We start from the raw sequence: 21,117 nt of genomic DNA on the forward strand, positions 1-21,117 counted from the left end.
TAATATAGTTTAAATTATCTTTCACTCATCTTCATTTGCCTTTTCTTTTTACTACAACACAATGTCATGCAAATCGATATTTCTTTGTACCCTCAATCCTGGACCTCCAGGGACACCATCTCGACCAGGTTCTCCAGCTGCTCCTCTGGGCCCTGCAGGGCCTGGACCACCACGGTCCCCAGGAGGACCCTAAATATAAAATAAATAACAAATATTTTAAATAGCCTTCATTGACTTAGACATCAACAATATACAGGTTACACATGGAAAACTTCACATAGCCTCTTAAAGAGTTGATGTGTTGCTGACATTCTCTGTATAAAGATTGCATTTATCTTAACTAAAGTTGAATGAGTTTTGAAGTAACTGTGGGAAATGTTGCATGCTTGGAAAAAAGTTAGTGAACCTTACAATATATTTCTCCAAATCTAAAGTCAAATATCTTTGATGACATAAAATTATATTTCCACATCACTTTAGAGTTTTCAAAGAACTTTCAGATGCTTTGGCTTACTTTATTCTTGCAAAAATGCTGAGATCAATGATTTTCTTTTCTCTTTTTCTTTCTTTCTTTCTTTCTTTCTTTCTTTCTTTCTTTCTTTCTTTCTTTCTTTTTTTTTTTTTTTTTGAGAAGGTTTTGCTGCAGGGTGCGTGCGCTCTCCAGAAAGACAGAGAGAGACAGAGAGACAGAAAGCGAGAAATCACCCCCCAGGGAGGATGGCCCTGCCACAATCCCTTCTCCTCCATTCTCCTCTCAGGATATTGGGCATGCACACACAGACACCCAGTGTGAATTTAAGCCACCAGGTCCGGGACTCAAACTGCAGTTGACTACATGGGAGTCCAGGGACATAGCCATTACACTATCTACTGGTCCCAGATCAATGATTTTCAATTGACAGATAATTTAAAGAATTTTTACAGAAGTTGGGTGACTTTCTTTAATTATAAAATTGGGAAAGTGCCTAAACAGAGGCTGGACAAAGTTTTGTAAAACGTTACTTTCATTGAGAATTATTTTTTAACTCCAATATATTTATTTCAGATATTTAGCTTTTCATTACTGATAATTGTATAGAAGATATATTCATTTGTAGTAATAACATATAGAAAAATAGGAACTAAAGTAAATTACCTTTTGCCATTTGGTCCCGCAGGTCCTCGGAATCCAGGGGCACCCTGGAAGTAACAAAAGCCAAATTTTTCAGTCTAAAGGCGTAAGAGGTTTTCATTATTCTTGAGTGGCAGTATAGGTATTCTCATGTAATAAAATGCCTTAAATGAGATTTGGGATGGGCACTCAGTTTAAGGAAAACAATGTCTGCCTCGCCAGGAAGCTGAAGGTTCATTTCGATCACAGTGACGTGTTTTTAATGCCCCATAGAAAATGTACCCTTTCTCCTGCAGCTCCTGGAAGTCCATTTGCACCGGGTTCTCCTGGTGATCCATCTTTGCCATCTTCACCCTTAGCGCCTGGAATACCCGGAGAACCTGCTTCCCCCTAAAAACAGATGGGACGATATAGAAATTATGACTTAATTTGGTTGGTTGAAAAAAAAATTTTTTTGTCTATAATGTGTCATAGTTAAGTGTGCCTAAGATATAAGCAAACTGTTCCAGTAATACTTACACGTTCACCACGTGGTCCTGGCTCTCCTTTAGCACCATTCTTACCAGGTTCACCCTAAAATGAAACAAAATTTTGGTTTGAAAAAGGGGAATATTTAATTAATAAAATCATCGTTAGTCACACTATAACATCAGAGTGGAATCAATAAATATTTAACTGAACGGGATCAAAAACACTGCTCTTCATAGTTTTGGTGTGGAATAAAAGTCACGCCTTCGAGCAACAACCACCACAGCAAAACAAAAGACAACTTACTGCACCACCTCGCTGTCCAGGAGAGCCATTAGCACCGGGTGGTCCAGGAGGACCCCGGGCACCCATCAGTCCAGGAGCTCCGGGAATGCCAGCGGGACCCTAAGAATAACCCAAGGACACTGACATTAGCCAAACTGAAACTTTTCCTGAATGCTTTATCTAGTTATCTCTGTAAATCTATTGCCATGCAAAGTGCAAAAGAAGACAATGATGTCTGTGTGGATGACATAAAGACGAGACAGGGAGGAGCAGCTTACCATTTCACCTTTACCACCAGGACTACCGTTAATCCCAGGAGGGCCCTAAAGGGAAAAGAAAAGGAAAAAAGAGCATATTAGTAAGAATGGAAATAATGAGTGTATATTCAAAGTGGTTTATTTACTTGTAAGATAAGTTGATTGGTAAGCATTATGTTTATAGCACAATATTATTATAAAACAAAGGCAAGAGACTTATCATTAACTCAATAAATTAGAAATAATATGCACTTAGTCTAAATTATTAAATAATAAATTAACAAGAGAGGTTTGGGGTTTTTCTCTTTTTTATTTTTATTTTTTTCAGATTGGGTATTAGTTTGGGGCATTCTTCAAAGTATCAGGTGACTATTTTAGCCATTTTCTACTTTATTCTGCATTAAACATAAAATTCATGAATCTGAAAATCATGTAGCCCTAAAACTACTAGTTTTCACTTCTAGTCAAATCAGTATTTTTAACAGTAGAATTAATGTAGAACATGAAATAACATTATTTTCAAAGAAGCTACTTTAATTGATAGCAACATTGAAACATAAGCTTTCATGGATAAAGGGTGGTAGCTCTCTTCTCTCCCTCTCAACCACCATATTTGCTACTTACAGGAGGACCTTGAGCACCAGCATGTCCCTGAGGTCCAGGTTCTCCTCTTGCTCCAGGGGAGCCATTTGATCCAGGAGACCCTGCAGGTCCAACTTCACCCTAAGGGATAAAACCTTTGGGAGTCAGTTTCCCTTGACCCTTCTAATTACTTACCCAGTTCACATTTCAGAGCCCTGTTTAAACCTGTCTCCCAAAGGTTGGAATAATTTGACTATTCTGCAGCTAAAGAAAGGAATCATCAGTCATAAAGGCAGAGAAAAAATGATAAATATGTATTGGACTATGTTATCTTTGCTCCCCAGAAAGAGTCTAAGAGAGAAGAGATCAGAAGAGGTATCAGGATAGTTGAATGACAAGGATAATACTCCATTTGAAATCAAGAATAGAGCTTTAAAGATCTGTATAGATAAAGGCTGGTTTTAAAAAAATTCATCTGAGATAAATAATCCAATGCTTTTCTGCTGTCTCCAAGATAATTTTGTACTCTTCTATTAAAAAAATATAAATAAATAAATAAAATAAAAAAGTTTACCTTAGCACCAGGGGATCCAGGGAATCCTACAGTTCCAGGAGGACCAGGGGGACCCTGAAAAATATTACAATTTCAAGATCTCTGAATCAAATAAACAAATACTAACACCACTAATAAACAATAAGTTAACATTCATATAATTCAGAAGACACTTATGGACATAAAATGAGTATTTATCATTCCTTAATAGATATTATGTGAGGAAACAATATGGCAAAATAAAAAGAGAATAAAATTAAAATTTAGAAAATTTGTGTGTCTTCCCTTTTCTGCCATGAATTCTGTGATTTTGTCCAAATTACTTAGTCCTGAGCTTTTATACCCTTATTTACAGAATGTAAGTAACATTATTACCTATTCTTCAGGGCTCTTTTTATTATCATCTTCAATATTGAATATTAATCCAAATTTTAAGAACCATACAGATGTTAACAACTGCTCAAGCATACTAAGGACTATCAGAACCTAGATTTTGTTTTATGGGCTCACTGTCAGTTTGAATTGGAGTTTATGTACAATGTCGAATATTGAGTCTACAACAAAATTACTTTTTCCTTCTTAAAAAAATATAAAAATTTTCAACATAGATGCTAATACATGCATTAGTTATACACACACATACACATAGATGCTAATACATGCATTAGTTATACACACATACGCACATGCACGTGTACACACACTATGATATTAAAATAACCTACAATCCATAATTTCTCATTACTCTGGAGTAAATCAAAGAGATACAAAAGTACTTACTGGTTGACCGTCGCTACCTCGAGCTCCATCATTACCTCGAGCCCCCTAAAAAGAGAAGTTTATTTCAACTCTCTTCTTAATTCTAAAGCATTGGTTCAAAATAACATTTTAGGTAAAATTCTGACTCATGAGAGTTGAAGTTTCCTCAAGGATATTAAAATCTACTTACTAATTATGTATTTTTAGAGTCAAATTGTCAACATTCTGATACACTGATCAGATGTAGAATAATTGAATTGTGTTTTCAGCAATGAATGCAGATATAATGTCTTTAACGACACATGCAAACTTAACACTTTAAAAATTCCCAACATGGGTCCGGCAGGTAGCATGGCAGTTAAGGGTGCTAGACTCCCACATGGCCAGCCACAGTTCAAGTCCCAAACCTGTTGGCTTACTTTCTTACTTTCCCTCTCTCTCTCTCCTCTCTCACTTACTCTGTCCCTCTCTGGTCAAATTAAAATAAATAAAGTCAAATAAAATAATTCTTTAATAAAAAAGCCCCAACAGAGATAAAAATTATAAAACTTTTTTTCTATTTCCCTATAATTGTAACCAAAATTGCATTGTGCTGACTTTGAGTGTAGGAAGGGAAGTTTTCTTGCAGACTTTCACAGCCTGAACACTTAATCTGCCACTTTGGGTTGTAGTTGTGCAATATTGATAACAATACTCACGGCAGCTCCAGGAAGCCCTGGGCGTCCTCTCTCGCCAGGAGCACCTCTTGGACCCTACGGTAACATTAAAAGTATGATCCTATTTTAAACTTGACATATGTAATGGATGGGAGCAAATAAAGCATGTTTGGGGCTAGAATTAGGTTAATAAAACTGAAAAGTATATAAGAAAAGTTACCATGGGTCCAGGAGCTCCATTTTCACCTGGAAGACCATTTTCACCCTAGAGACGTATAAAAGATGTTACTATGTATTTTAACAGGAAGATAATTTTAAGGTTTTGAAAATATAGCATTTTATGGAAAATACTGTGGAGTACAAGATAAAGATACAAATTTTAACAATATCAATTTCCTCTTGGTATTTTATTTATCAGAAATCGCAGGCTCTGCATTCTAAAAGCTTGAGGACTAAACAGAAGCAATAAGTGAGTTACACTAGGAGGCTCAAACATCTCTAAACTAAGTTTTCAACCTTAATGGAAATTTTATTTAATAAACTATCCCAATTACTATGATCTAGCTCCCAGTATGTAAAATTCAAGCAAATTTCAAAAGTGAAACCCATAGTATAAATATTAAATGCAGCTTTAAACCTAAATAAATTTATTTCTAAAAATATGATTTTGTTTTTTACCTTTAATCCAGGAGCGCCTGTATCACCTTTTTCTCCATTTCGTCCATCGAAGCCCTGTGAAGTGTATAATAATAGTAAATATTTCAAAAACTGTTAATAATTCAGAGTTATTAATAAGTTTTCCCTTGAATTTTTACATTTGGCCTTGACAACAGAGCATTATTTGAATATTAAACACTTTAAAACTCTTTTACATTGATCAGAGATATTTGACATTGATTTTACAGTAAAAAATCTAGAGTATTTAGGAAGCACAATTTAATCTTAACAACCATAGAGTAGCAAAAATAAGTTTTATATATATTATTTCTATTAAGTTAGTAGAGTTATGATTCAGTTGGTTGCTTCTACCTATTGCTTCACAGAGAAAAATATTACTTGATTCAAACTAAAGATCATATTGACTATGTCAATGAATAACACAGAGTTGATAAAATATTTTTTTTCTGATAGCTGTGGTATAAAAGTTACATTATTTTCCTTAGTCTTTTAATACACTTAAAATCAAATCAGTCATCATATTTCATAAAGTAACTAGTTTTTTGAACATATAAAATTGACAGACTTTATTTTTTAAAAAAGAAAAACAAAACACAAATCAATGGAACCAGCAAATGGTGTACTGGTTACATTGCTGGACTCACACATGGTTGACCATGGTTTGAGTCCTGGATCTAGCAGCTTAAAACTCACACCTGGAGTGTATGTGTGCATGCTCAAAATCTATAAAGGAGAATGGAGCAGAAGGAACTGAGGCAAGGCCAACCCTTCTGGGGGATGATGTCTCATTTTCTGTCTCTTTCTGTCTCCCTGGTACATGAAAAAACCCTATGGCAAAAATCTCTCTCTCTAAAGAGAAAAATCAAATCAACTAGTTATCAGAATTAACCATTTTTGAGACACAGTCAATTATCCAACAAAATGGGTAGACAAGTAAACTGCCAAATGGAACAGATTTTAGTTAACTTAAAAACTCCACTTACTCTGTGTCCTTTCATACCAGGGAATCCGGGTATGCCAGCTGGACCTTTGAGACCCTAAAAATAATGAATAGAAAATATGTTAAAGAAAATTCTTATTGAACCATGATCCATTAGTAAAACACTTTCTAAGTTGAAATCAATTTTATTATATGATCATTTTCAAGTTAAGATAATTGTGATTATTTCAATTATTTTATTAGAAGCTAAAGACTTACTGGGGGTCCAGGCAATCCTCTCTCTCCAGGTCGTCCAGGTCTTCCTGACTCTCCCTATGTGGAGAAATAAAGAACACACAGGTACTCTTATATGAGAAAATACATTTTTGCCAATGAGTAGATTGATTACTTTGACTTTTTCTCACCAAAGAATCATTAAAATGATTTGACTAAATATATACTTGTGACACCAACTTTACTGGTGGAAGGAACAAGGAGGACTTTGCATGCCTCAAAATAAACTTATAAAGAGATAATACAGGTGTGACTCATCACTGAAATATTATGACCTTTCTTTAACTCAGTAGAGAAGAATTTGCCATGGGAAATCAAAGGGGAAAGAAAGAATGGCATAATATTAGAGGTATCTATAAGTCCTCAAATTCAAAGAAGTATTAATATCAATTACTTTATCACAAGAATCAGACAGAAGAAATTTATTTCCACTCCAGTAAATGATATTCACTGGATTAGTCTTCCTAGCTGAGATGCACATTACATTGAAATTCAACATGGCACATATAGCTATGCAATTATTGTGTATATGTATATATGGCCCTCAATGATCAGTATGAGATAAAATATTAAGACCATAAACTATTTGAGTAGCGTTTTTCCCTCTGAGATCCTGCTATATAGCATAAGCCTTTTTGAATATTCCAAGTTAAGTTTTGCTTTACCCCCATTTCATCCCTAAAAACTCACATCTTTTCCAGCAGGACCAGATGGACCAATAGCACCAGGAGGTCCTGGAGGACCCTGAAAAATAAGGAGAAAGAAAGTAAACATTTTTTCCAATTTTTTTGCTCAAGTTTATTATTGTATGTGTATTCCTAGAAGTAACTACCATTTGGAAAGTACTTTCAATTTTTCTTATACGAAAATGACATTGAGTTAATATTATAAATCTGTCATATACAAGTTTTGCTGTTTAGTAAACTCATTCTAAATGAAAACTAATCAACATCTATATTTTAGGGACCAGCAGTTGGAGTAATGGCTATGTCGCTGGACTCCCATGTAGTTGACCGTGGTTCGAGTCCTGGACCCAGTGGCTTATACCTCCCGCCAGGCCTGTGTGCGTGCATGCCCAAGATCCTGAGAGGAGAATGGAGGAGAAGGGATTGCGGTATGGCCATCCCTCCTGGGGGGATGATTTCTCGCTTTCTATCTCTCTGTCTCTCTGTCTTTCTGGCGCGTGCACGTACCCTATAGCAAAAACCTCACCAAAAAAAAAAAATCTATATTTTATATTATGTGTGTATTTATAAATCCAAATGTTCTTTTACATTTTTTGAGATATCAAATACAAAACTATAAAATATATTTTAAATATTTTGAAATATTAAAATAACTTTATTTTACTTACTTATGTATACACCATATCTTTCTAGGGGGCTCTTATATATTATGTTTATTTCTTCTATATTAAGTAGAGTAGATGAAAAGGTGAACTGTGTGGCTATAGGGAAATGAAATTTTTATTTAATAGAAAATTTGTATCAACTTTAGGAATGTCATGGCTAATTAACCAGAATATCTATATTAAGTAGTATTGTCACAGGAAAAGTCTAAGAGATTTTTGAAACTGGTTTAACTATCATAATAATGCTTTTTTATTGAAAAGAGTTTAAGCATAAATTTAATCTGTCCTTTGTAGGGATTTACAACTGTGTTAGAAATGAAGGTATTTTCTACATAACACTTTCAATTTTTTAAATATAAATTTAATTGTTACTTACTGCGGGACCAGCTTGTCCAGGTTCACCAGGGGGACCTTGGTATCCTGGAGAACCCTAGTGAGTAGAATAATACATAAGTACTTAAGAAATACAATAATCCCTACATGACTCATTAACATCTGGAAGACAGTAAGAAATCAGATTGGTGAATATAGTCAGACAATTTTATTCCAGTTTGTAAAGACTGAAACCAACATTTTCCAGATCAGAACAAATTGAGTGTATTTCATTTAATTTCATTTATATATATATTTCAATATATATATATATATTCTAGAATATATATATATATATTCTAGCTTTACAAAGGTTTCTAATTAACTTGGTTTATGTCTACATGGAGAAGGAAGCACTAATGGCTATACTTACAGGAGAGCCAGGATGACCAGATGTGCCAGGGGGACCAGGAGGGCCTGGAGGACCCTGAAATACAAATTTGAATGATAAATACAAAATAAGTGAATATGAAATACATTTTTTCCATTTGTCAAAAAAGATGACTTTGTTTAAAAATGACACAGACATCTTTAAAAATGCAATTAACTATCATTATTTGATAGCTATTAATGTATGCAATTAATTTTATAAAATATGTAATAAAGATCTCAGCAAAAACAAAAATTACTTTAAATTAAATACTCACAGAATCAATAAAATTAATAATAAATGTAATAAAACGTTGACCTGAACCCCTACAGAAGAGAATTCAAAATATAGACACATTGATACAAAATGCTGTGAGAATTACTACCCTCTAAGGATGGGTCTCCACTGGAGAAGAACTAATTTCTGGCCTGGCAGCCAAACTCAGTTTGGCAAAATACGTTGGTCTAAATCCTGTGATCAATTTTCTGAAACAATGATGTAAATCAACTCCAAAGCTCCCATATATTGACATACATATTGACAGCACAGGTTTTATCGACATGGAGATTTGGATGCATGCATGAGAATACTCAAAACTATAACAAATTGGTTTATCATTGTTCAAAAACATGGGTCAAACTAGAAAACCTTCAGTTTTGTACTACGCTATTTCTAGATATCAATAATAAATTGATAAAACTGATTTGTAATTCATTTTTCCCTTATAAACATTATTGACTAGAATGTCAATAAATGGTAACTTTACTTAAGGGTGTGTGTGTGTGTTTGTGTGTGAAAACTGTACATTGATTTTTACAATGGGATTCATAATATTAGTGTAGCTGAGTAAGACCTGATATTTTTGTAAGATAATATCTTTTTCATTTTGGCTTTGAAAAATACAAAAATAATTGCAGCCCCTAAAACCCAGTGCCATGTGTGATTGACATTTATCCACCTTAGCTTGCTATGAAATTAAAACCTTCCTGATAAGCTGTTCTACATGTGTCACTTACACAGAACAACATGTATCATGTACATGTACACAGATTTTTTTTTAAAATTAAGGTGTTTTGTTCATTTTATTATTTTATTTTATATGTTATTTTATTTTATTTTTGCCATAGAGTGTGTGCACTCACCAGAGAGAGACAGAGAGAGACAGTGGGAGGGAAAGTGAGAAATCATTCCCAGAGGAGATGGCCATGCATAACCTTTCTTCTCCATTCTCCTCCTGGGATTTTGGGCATGCATGCACATGCATCAGGCATGATTTTCAAGTCACCAGGTCCAGGACTTGAACTGTGGTTAACCATATGAAAGTCCAGTGACTTAACCAACAAGCCACCTGCTAGCCCCATGTGCTTAGTTTTAATGCTTTTTGCTACTTTTTAAAGTCAAATGTCTAGGTCATTTACATTTAGTGATACCCTTAAGGTACAAGGTGAACAGCTATTACTTAATATGGGTTAACTTAAGGTCTAAATGGAGGAGCTGGCAGGTGGCACGGTAGTTAAGTGTGCTGGACTCCCACATGGCTGACTGCAGTTCAAATCCTGGACCTGGTGGCTTGTTTTCTCACTTTCTCTCTCTCTCCTCTCTCTTTCTCTTTCTCTCCTTCTCTGGTCAAATTAAAAACAAATAAATAAATAAAGTTAAATAAAATAATTCTTTTAAAAAATGTATAAATGGATTCTGGAAATATTTGTGTTTAACTTGAGAAATGGTTGTGAGATGTGTGATGATATTGGATGCACATTACGTGAACTTTCATGTAGAAAGTAGCAGTTGCTGAATGAAAAAAACTTGAACATATTTTGAACAACTTAGGAGAGAAAGAGGAAAAGGAGATGCATCAAGTAAAAGAATTTGATTAGAAGTGAAGAACATATGGGTGTGAGACCTAAGCATAAAGGTAAACGGGCTACTGACTCAGAAGATCATCAGGGAAGAAGTGATGTGAGGGGCTGTGAGGGTAAATGCTTGACAATGGAAGAAACGTGATCATGCTGTCCCCATCCCACCCCCAACTTAATTAGGGAAAAGCTGTTTTGTAGAATTCCATTAAAATACTGTATTACTGGAAGAACAACCATTCGAGATATAACAAACTGAAGGCTAAGTGAAGTTCTGTAATGCTGAGAAATATTTGTACGCACAGCCGGCCCAGGATAGCCACCGATTGCTCCTCCTACTCCAGACTTGACATCATATGAATCAAACTGGGGAGAATAGTTCTGCAGCAAAAAGACCAGATAGATATGATCACTTTAATACACAGGTCATAGTTATTTTGAAAAGCATTTAGAATGGCATGTAACATCTGCTCTTTACTGAGAAAAGTTTTCCGCAGGTCAGATGTGGTACGTATTAATTATCTTGCTTATTGTGTCTCTCTATGCTTTTGGATACGAAATATTTTACAGAAACACTCTTTTGTGTCATGCACTAATCTTTCAACTAAATGTATTCAATGTTAGTACCGCAAATTTGTTCCTATATACTCCTATTCAAACTATTCTGAGCAGTAATCTATGGAATTATAGGATCATAGACTGAGGAAGAGCTCGAGATCACATAATCTAACCTCATTTTGAGCAGAAAAATGGAGAAATCAGATTAATTTTCCAACAGTTAATGATATCAGTAAAATTTATACTCCTGGTTCCTGGTTAATATGTTAAAAGATTTATCCACAAAATAAACAAAATAGTAGTAGAAAGGCTCATACCCTTATTGAATTTCTTTGGAGCTTATTTTGTTTCTAGGTCTAGACATGGATCCTATTTGGTTATCAGGATAAGAATCAGTTAGATGATATAATTTGCTTCTTGTTGAATTGTTTTTCAAAAAGTACTTTTTTTGGAGGGAGAGTGATCTCACTATGTTGCAATCCTGCCTCAGCCTACTGAGTAGCTGAAACGATGGTTGTGTGCCACCATATCTGGGTTTTCAGAGTATGCTAAATATTGAATCCAGACTTATGTGGTCTCAGCCTGCTGAGTAGCAGCATTAACCAGCTCACACAACTATGGTTGGGCCAAGAAGCACTTTTTTTTTTAACCTCTTAGATTTGTCCATGTATCTTTTCTAATTATGCTTAATTTCATGCAGCAGAAATTTTGTCATATTCATTTATTTGGTGAATTGTTTTACATCACTGTTAGTTGGTTGCCATGCTTCAGAACAAGGGGATTGTGTTCTAGAGGTTTAGCAAGAGTAGTTGTATAGGTATAAATAATTCTATTGATCTGAGGTAGAGGATATCCATAGCTCTTTTTCCACTTTGTTCAGCCTTTAACATTGGTGTTAGAAGGGGCATGAAGTACAGCTATAGCACTTCCCTAATTCTGTAGGTTAATCTGGGGAGTTGGTAGTTCACTTCTCAAATGTAGTGTGTAAGTTACATACCAGCTGAGAAGCTGGAAAATTCTGCAAGGATATAGCACCAATAGCAATAGCACTGAATTATGAGGAAGAGCAAAGACTTAAAAGCTCTTAGCCTAGCCCATACTAGCACTGAATAAGGGTTTGTTAAATACATAAAATCAGAGAACAAATATAAAGAACTCGTAATAGCGACATGTATTATAGGCTAAATAAAGAAGATGCCAGTTTCACTGAGGGATATTTTAGTTTTGTTATTTATTACCTGATTACCAGAGCATGATTCACAGATTCCAGGGGGGCCAGGAGAACCAGGGGAACCTGGTTGTCCTGGAATACCAGGGTCACCATTTCTCCCAGGAATACCAGGAGGGCCCTAAAAAAAAAAGTCAAAGGTAAAATTAAACAGCAATAAGTCCTAGTGATTCAGAACCATTATCAGGTTAGACTCTGATTAGGAAACAATATAAGTGATATACAGTTCCAGAAATAAATGCAGTTTTATTAAAATCATGTGAATAAGTTATATATAATATATTCATTTCTATATTGACCTATGTTTTATTTTTTGAACTAATAGGGCTTCAGATAATATATGAAGTTAGAGATATTTGAATCTTTACATGTAAAATTATAAATTCTTAGTTTGTCATTTATGTGACCAAATTTGTAGTAGTAAAAAAAGGTATGGGTGCTGAAAGGTCAAATCTGGAAAGGATATAAGAAAAAAAAAAAAAACTATTCCTGGAACCATCATTAACATTCATTATTTTCCCCTGAAGGTTTACTTACTGGATCTCCTTTGGGGCCTTGAGGTCCATAACCATCAGGTGGGTAAGTGGGCTAATAAATGGAAAAGAAACAGATTAACCAAGACATAGGAAAATATTATATATATATATATATGTCTAATCTCTAGCCTTATTCAGAACATTCACCTTTTACTCATAATACCACTGCAACTTTTTAATTGCTGTCATATTGAATTGACAAATACTAAAGGTACATATTTACAAAATATAATGTGATATTTTGATACATGCATACATGTACAGTATACATGATACACATAATGAAAAATGAGGGTAGGTATAATTTCTGTCATCTTAACTATTTGTTGCACATTTGAGTTTTTTTTAAATGAGGGTAGGTATAATTTCTGTCATCTTAAATATTTGTTGTACATTTGAGTATTTTTTTAAAATCCCCTTTTAGTTTTTTAAAAATATACAATAAATTGTTACAAATGATTATCTTAGTGTGGTTGTTCTGAAGATCTTATTCTTCATAGTTAGCTGTAATTTTGTATCATTTGTTAACCAAATTCTCCCAGTTCCCCTCCTTCTACCTTCTCAAGCTTCTGGTGAACATTACTTTGCTCTCTAGCGTGAGATTTATATGACTGGCAGACATGACTTTCCTTTTCTTTCAGCTTCCTATGATGTAGGAGCTGTTCATGTATTTTTATAAGAGCCTTTAAGATGTACAAGTTTTCTTAAACTCACAGCTGTCGGAGGTTGTGGGCAAACAGCGCAACATTCTCCAAATGGGATTTCTGGGTTGGGGCAATCTAGTTCTTGATCGTCACATATTATGTCATCACAGAGTACAGATCCTAAATCACAGACACATATTTGGCATGGTTCCGGCTTCCAGACATCTTTCTCCGCATAGGATTGACCAAGATGGGTGCATCCATTCTCAATAACTGGAAAACAAGTTAGATGACATGATGTCTCCTTATTTTTTGTTGAATTGCATTTTTGTTATGCTGTCATGACTATTTTTAATTTAAAGTGGAGATAGTTTGGAATAAATAATTTCTTCCCTTCATTAGAAAAATCATATTTTGGAACAACCAAGTGGTGTGGTGATGTTGGCAGCTGGATCCCTCATGTCTGACGGCGCTGTTTGAGCCACAGACCCAGTGGCTGAAAAATACACTGGGCACATGAGTGGCTTGAAACACACTGGGTGCATGTGTGTGCATGGCCAAAATCCCAAGGAGAGAATGGAAGAGAAGGTACTGCAGCATGATCACCACACCCTGGCGGATGATTTCTTACTTTCTGTCTTTCCTCTCTCTCTCCTCTTTCTTCAATGAACACATGTGCCACATAGGAAAAATAATAACAAAAAAGGACAAAAAACATATTTTTTCTGCATCATTTGATAAATAGTAAGAAACTTCTTAAAATACCAAACCTATTTATTTCTATAAAATTGGCATGCAATAGTAATTTTTTCTTAAGAAAAACAGATATTTTAATTTTAATTTCATTTATAGTAAGAATTTAATACCAATGGATATCACACAAATACTTAAACATTGATTTATTAATTATGCTGTGGAAAATATGCTTTTCTTTCTAATTGCTATTCTTTGCTTTAACAGTAGATGGGAGCATTAAACTACAAAGATGATTTTGTCATGAACTCTGAAGACTTTCTGGATTTTATTAACCTAGTTGACAAATTCAGAGGAAAATTCAGCTAATTTTGGAAGTGTAAAACTTTTCCAAATTGCCTTGAGAAAACTCTTAACAAAACTTGTATTTATTGAGTAGCACCTACTAGCTCTGTTAGGCTTTTGTAGGTAAACATGATATGACATAATTTTTGTGTATCCCACATAGATGTAGAGAGATTTCAAAATCACCTAAAAAAGATGTTTTTAAAACAAGCATTGGTGGGAACCAGCAGTTAGCGTAATGGCTATGTCTCTGGACTCCCACGTAGTCGACCGCGGTTCACTTCCCGGACCCGGTGGCTTAAAACTCACGCTGGGCGCGTGTGCATACGTGCCCAAGATCCCGAGAGGAGAATGGTGGAGAAGGGATTGCGGCGTGACCATCCCCCCTGGGGGGTGATTTCTCGCTTTCTGTCTCTATGTCTCTCTCTGACTGTCTGGTGAGCGCACGCGCCCTATAGCAAAAAACCTCTCAAAAAAAAAAACAAAAAACAAACAAACAAACAAAAAACAAGCATTGGTAGGCAATAAGTAAAATTAATAAAAAATATGACTCATGATGATGTGCATTTGTAGCTTAAGATGGTAAAAAAAAAGTCCTTTGACCAAAATTTTAGACTTTTATTTTCTAATTACATGCAAGGTACTAAAATTCATCAATTACTAATGAATCAACTTAAGGGTTGCCAAAATAAAATCTAGTCTCAATTCTTGAAGTATTAGCTGTGGATTGTGGTTAAATACAACTTTAGTTCTTGAGGATTAATGTAGTTTAATTAATTTAGTTTGCCAGTAATTAAGTAAATAAATAATGTTTCCAAACACCTGCAAAAATTTTTACAAATTAAAATGGTATACTGTTCAGTATTTTCTATTTTGATGAGACAGTGAAGTTTTTATTTTCTCAAAGCCAAGGTCTTTAGAATATCTGCTTAAGGCTTTGCATCAGAGGAGGTTTAAAACCACATTTTTAGTGCCTAGTACTCAACAGGCTTTTTAATTGTCCTGGACCCTTTTCCATCTGGACACTGCACACAAACACAATGATCACCTTTTACAGTTTTGTTTTCTCCCTGTATCTTCTCATTGTCTGGAGTAATAATAATAATTTAGGCTCATATTTAAATACATTGCGTTAAGAGTTTTAGTTCATTTAGGGGCCAGCAGTTAGCGTAACGGCTATGTCGCTGGACTCCCATGTAGTCGACCGCGGTTCACATCCCGGACCCAGTGGCTTAAAACTCACGCCGGGCATGTGTGCTTGCATGCCCAAAGATCCCGAGAGGAGAACGGGAGAGAAGGGATTGCAATGTGGCCATCCCCCGTGGGGGGTGATTTCTCGCTTTCTGTCTCTCTGTCTCTCCATCTGTCTGGTGAGCACACATACCCTATAGCAAAAACCTCTCAAAAAAAAAAAAAGAATTTTAACTCATTTAGCAAAAGTGTACCAATGGAAAATGTCACAGTCTATAGATGCTATAGAGGATGGAAATTGCTTCCATTCCTCATTTTCATTTATATGTGCAGATGCCATTTAATGAAATTTGCAAGGTTGCAACCAATTCAAGAAGTTTAAGCATTCATTTTTACTTTGTGTTACAATGTGATCTAGAGCTAATAAAAAATGTATAATTACTTAATTGCATTTATAAATTGGTAAGAAAGAATCTGTTTATGTAAAAATAATTCTATATCTTTTCCATTTTTGAAACAGATATGGGAAAGACACATTTTCTAAGCTTTAAGGTATATATTCTTATTATTAGTGAATATAAAAGCTAAATCCCTAATTGTCACTTCAGTGCAAATGATGTAGGCATATCTGAATGGTGTTATGGAAAACACGATAAAAAGAAGAGCAATCTTTTCTTTCTTTATGAACATTAATAATATAGGCAAGTCTACATACTAAACTCATTTGTTCTATAAGCAAAACTTATATCTTCTATGTAAGAGCTAAGTTCACTGTTTTGCAGGAAAAAAATTAAGTTTTGTGATAGAAGATTATTCAGTAACACCACATTAAACACATGCTTCCATCTTTGCATTAGTCTCTTTTCTTAAAATAAAGCATTTTAAAACCTGCTGTAAATTGACTTCATATGAAATGTTCCTACAGACTAGTTTCAGTTTGAGATTTTTTTTCCATTGATAATGTGGATTTCAGGACCAGCAGATGGTGTAATAGTTACATCATTGGACTTCCTTGTAGTAGACCTTGGAATAAGTCCAGGACACAGTGGCTTAAAACTCAAACCAGGCGTGAATGCCTGCATGCCCAAAATCCCGAAAGGAGAACGGAAAAGAAAGTGTGATGCCCCAAATCCTGAGAGGAGAATACAGAAGAGATTGCAGAGTCGTCATCTCCACTGGGGAATAATTTCTTTCTTTCTGGCTCTCTGTCTTTCTCTGTATTTTTGGTGAGCACATATGCTCTATAGCAAAAATATCTCTTTAAAATAATGTACATTTAAAGATCTCCTTCTCCGTTGAAAATAAGCCCAGAGTATGCTAATAATTTAGCTCTTTGTCTCTGAATCAGGAATACTTTTCTACTTTTAATACACTAAATGAGATATAAAAAAATAATAATTACTGAGGAACCAGCAGGTGGCATGGTGGTTAAGGTGCTAGACACTCCCACATGGCTGACCACAGTTTGAGTTCTGAACCTGGTAGCTTGTTTTTTCACTCCCCCACCCCTCGCCATCTTACCCCTCGTGTATGTCTCCCTCTGGTCAAATTAAAGTAAACAAATAAATTAATTAAATTAAATAAATAAATAATTCTTTTAAAAATAATAATAGTAATTGTTGAATTCCAATAATATCTTTAAGACAAATGAGGCTAACAGATAAAATAAGGATGGACCAGCATCTTTTATTTTAAATATCTTCTCTTCCTATGCTTTTAATAATGTATAATTACTTAATTGCATTTATAAATTGGTAAGAAAGAATCTGTTTATGTAAAAATAATTCTATATCTTTTCCATTTTTGAAACAGATATGGGAAAGACACATTTTCTAAGCTTTAAGGTATATATTCTTATTATTAGTGAATATAAAAGCTAAATCCCTAATTGTCACTTCAGTGCAAATGATGTAGGCATATCTGAATGGTGTTATGGAAAACACGATAAAAAGAAGAGCAATCTTTTCTTTCTTTATGAACATTAATAATATAGGCAAGTCTACATACTAAACTCATTTGTTCTATAAGCAAAACTTATATCTTCTATGTAAGAGCTAAGTTCACTGTTTTGCAGGAAAAAAATTAAGTTTTGTGATAGAAGATTATTCAGTAACACCACATTAAACACATGCTTCCATCTTTGCATTAGTCTCTTTTCTTAAAATAAAGCATTTTAAAACCTGCTGTAAATTGACTTCATATGAAATGTTCCTACAGACTAGTTTCAGTTTGAGATTTTTTTTCCATTGATAATGTGGATTTCAGGACCAGCAGATGGTGTAATAGTTACATCATTGGACTTCCTTGTAGTAGACCTTGGAATAAGTCCAGGACACAGTGGCTTAAAACTCAAACCAGGCGTGAATGCCTGCATGCCCAAAATCCCGAAAGGAGAACGGAAAAGAAAGTGTGATGCCCCAAATCCTGAGAGGAGAATACAGAAGAGATTGCAGAGTCGTCATCTCCACTGGGGAATAATTTCTTTCTTTCTGGCTCTCTGTCTTTCTCTGTATTTTTGGTGAGCACATATGCTCTATAGCAAAAATATCTCTTTAAAATAATGTACATTTAAAGATCTCCTTCTCCGTTGAAAATAAGCCCAGAGTATGCTAATAATTTAGCTCTTTGTCTCTGAATCAGGAATACTTTTCTACTTTTAATACACTAAATGAGATATAAAAAAATAATAATTACTGAGGAACCAGCAGGTGGCATGGTGGTTAAGGTGCTAGACACTCCCACATGGCTGACCACAGTTTGAGTTCTGAACCTGGTAGCTTGTTTTTTCACTCCCCCACCCCTCGCCATCTTACCCCTCGTGTATGTCTCCCTCTGGTCAAATTAAAGTAAACAAATAAATTAATTAAATTAAATAAATAAATAATTCTTTTAAAAATAATAATAGTAATTGTTGAATTCCAATAATATCTTTAAGACAAATGAGGCTAACAGATAAAATAAGGATGGACCAGCATCTTTTATTTTAAATATCTTCTCTTCCTATGCTTTTAATTTGCTTGAAATAAAAATAAATCTTTTTTCCCTGTGTATTTATCATTTTATCTATATCTCATTGAGATTTTCTTCACACACTAGCAATATGCTATTTTTCATTAACCATGCAAATAATTAAATAAATTAGTGAAATATTGACTCATTAAGGTTGTAAATAAATTTGTTAGAAATGGATTAAACCCAATTCATATGTGTGAAAATTGTTACTTAGCTTCATGTTTCTGGGTTTCATTAGAGAATCCGTATAGTATTCTTTTTAAAATACAGAAGTCTCAATATAAAGGATGTTATTTTAGTGCACTTTTTTCAAAAGTATAAAGTATAATATTCTTTTTTCTTTTTAGAGGTTTTTGCTATAGGGCGCGTGTGCTCGCCAGACAGAGAGACAGAGAGACAGAAAGCGAGAAATCACCCCTGGGGGGGATGGCCATCCCGCAATCCCTTCTCCTCCATTCTTCTTTCGGGATCTTGGGCACACACACACACGTGCCCTGTGTGAGTTTTCAGCCACTAGGTCTGGGACGCGAACCGCGGTTGATTACGTGGGAGTCCAGCAACATAGCCATTACGCTAACTGCTGGTCCCCGAAAGTACAATATTCTTAAGGTGATTTTTTTCATCTGAGATGCTCATGATAGTGGACATGGTAAATGTATACTTTCTTTTACCATAAGAAGTTGTATTTGTCTAAGTAAAACAAAGAAGATGAAATGTTTAAGAAATGAGAAATACAGTGGTGTTTATAGCTGTAACTTATTTCATGTTCTTTGAAAGAAATTTGGCTCTCCTGAAAAGTCAGTCCTTATAAAAATTTGTGCCTGAAAATCAGCCCTTTCTTTGTTTCTCATCTTCACTCATCTTTGCTGACAGAATGGACTTTTTGTAGCTTGCTTTATTTTGTTAATCTGTGCATGGCAAAATAAGCTTAGCAATATGTACTGAAAGCTAAACCCCTTATACAGATGTCAGATAGCTCTCATTTAAGTACCTGGTTACATGTAGGAAAATCATGGCACAGTCAAGGGGAAAAATTTGTTTTCAAGAGGAATAAAATGTTCTAGTTAGCCATATGCAGCATATAGAAATAGAATAGAAAATACTATTCAGAAACAAATCATCTCATATTTATCTTCTTTCCTTGGATACCTGCATTCAGAGCATCTTTGATGAAAATAAGTTAAAATATTTTTAAAAATATTAAAGACAATCTAATTTTTATTATTGGACAAACAGATCAATTTTCTAGTTATTTCCTTCATTGTTGTTAAAACAAAGTGTCCCTGCTTCAATTTGTAATTAATTTTAAACTCTGCATCCCATGTCATTTGATGTTTCTGTTTTTTATTACAAAACATAGCTCTGAAATAAATTTATTTGTGATTACACAAACAATGCATTAGACTAAATAATCTCCTTACTGGTATCTAAATTATAAAAAAAAATGAAGCTAGCACGTGGCATTACCCACTCTTAGCTTCTTTGCTAGTTCTGTTTTAAAACTTTAGAGAAAAATAAAACCAAGTAACATACTTTTTTATTTTTAGATATGCTTAAAGCTTACTTTTTGGTGTTTATGTTTCCATCTTCCAGCGTTAAATCATACTGACTTGAGAGAAACTTATTTCTGTGACTAAACCATAATGCAAATTATGCTTAATAACAATTTTGGAATAAAAGTAATATGCCCTAAAAGTATCTAATAAAATTGTTCATTAAGCTTGAGTCCAAATGAATTTTTTTCTTTTTCCTTCTTTCTGATATCTTACCTGAAAAGAAAAATGTTCCTTAATGAGACCTAAAAATCATGACTGTGATGTGTAAATTATCAAACATAATTTTTTTATTGTTTTAGAAAGTCAGATATTTTGTAAGTGTGGATATTTGGAGTTTATATAGTTTTTAATTGAAGTATGTTTGACTTGGCTTTTAAATGATACTGTTTGGAAAACACATTTTTATTCAATAAAAATGTGTTTTAGATGCATACATTCTTGTCAGCATATCTCAAAATATGTTAGATGAGTTAACAAGAATATTCTAAAGAAGTTATTTTTAAGCATTGTAGATGGATAATTTCAATTTAGGTTTAAGTTTTACAACTGGATAACTAAATTTTACACCTTACCTTCTTTATTAGTAAGTTACTAAGTAGATTAAATTTCTCCTTTTTTTATTTTTTGCCAGTGATAGTAAAACTAGTGCTAGGAAGTGTGCATTTGTGTATGTGTGTAGTTCAGGCACTGGACTGGGTGATTTGCATATTTACTTTAATTAATCTACCCAAAGGTTTGACAAGCTGAATGTGGTTATAATTCCCATCTTGCAGGTTTATAATGGAGGAATCTAAGATAGAGAAATGTTACGTAATGCTCACGAGGTAACATGATTGGGGGAAA

General features: G+C 34.2%; 1 protein-coding gene across 1 annotated transcript in view; it reads right to left on the reverse strand.

The window, feature by feature from the left end:
• The window catches only part of COL3A1 (collagen type III alpha 1 chain), a 43,801-nt gene that overhangs the window by 17,595 nt on the left and 5,089 nt on the right, over positions 1 to 21,117 (reverse strand). The window contains 21 exon segments of the mRNA XM_006147844.3: positions 91 to 189; positions 1,123 to 1,179; positions 1,394 to 1,501; positions 1,631 to 1,684; positions 1,886 to 1,984; positions 2,143 to 2,187; positions 2,746 to 2,844; positions 3,278 to 3,331; positions 4,037 to 4,081; positions 4,714 to 4,767; positions 4,892 to 4,936; positions 5,350 to 5,403; positions 6,333 to 6,386; positions 6,548 to 6,601; positions 7,253 to 7,306; positions 8,290 to 8,343; positions 8,659 to 8,712; positions 10,815 to 10,892; positions 12,308 to 12,418; positions 12,835 to 12,885; positions 13,548 to 13,750. Coding sequence (XP_006147906.1) covers positions 91 to 189; positions 1,123 to 1,179; positions 1,394 to 1,501; positions 1,631 to 1,684; positions 1,886 to 1,984; positions 2,143 to 2,187; positions 2,746 to 2,844; positions 3,278 to 3,331; positions 4,037 to 4,081; positions 4,714 to 4,767; positions 4,892 to 4,936; positions 5,350 to 5,403; positions 6,333 to 6,386; positions 6,548 to 6,601; positions 7,253 to 7,306; positions 8,290 to 8,343; positions 8,659 to 8,712; positions 10,815 to 10,892; positions 12,308 to 12,418; positions 12,835 to 12,885; positions 13,548 to 13,750 — 1,526 coding nt within the window.

The sequence above is a fragment of the Tupaia chinensis genome, unplaced genomic scaffold (assembly GCF_000334495.1).
Source record: "Tupaia chinensis unplaced genomic scaffold, TupChi_1.0 Scaffold000225_1, whole genome shotgun sequence".
Taxonomy (NCBI): Eukaryota; Metazoa; Chordata; class Mammalia; order Scandentia; family Tupaiidae; genus Tupaia; species Tupaia belangeri.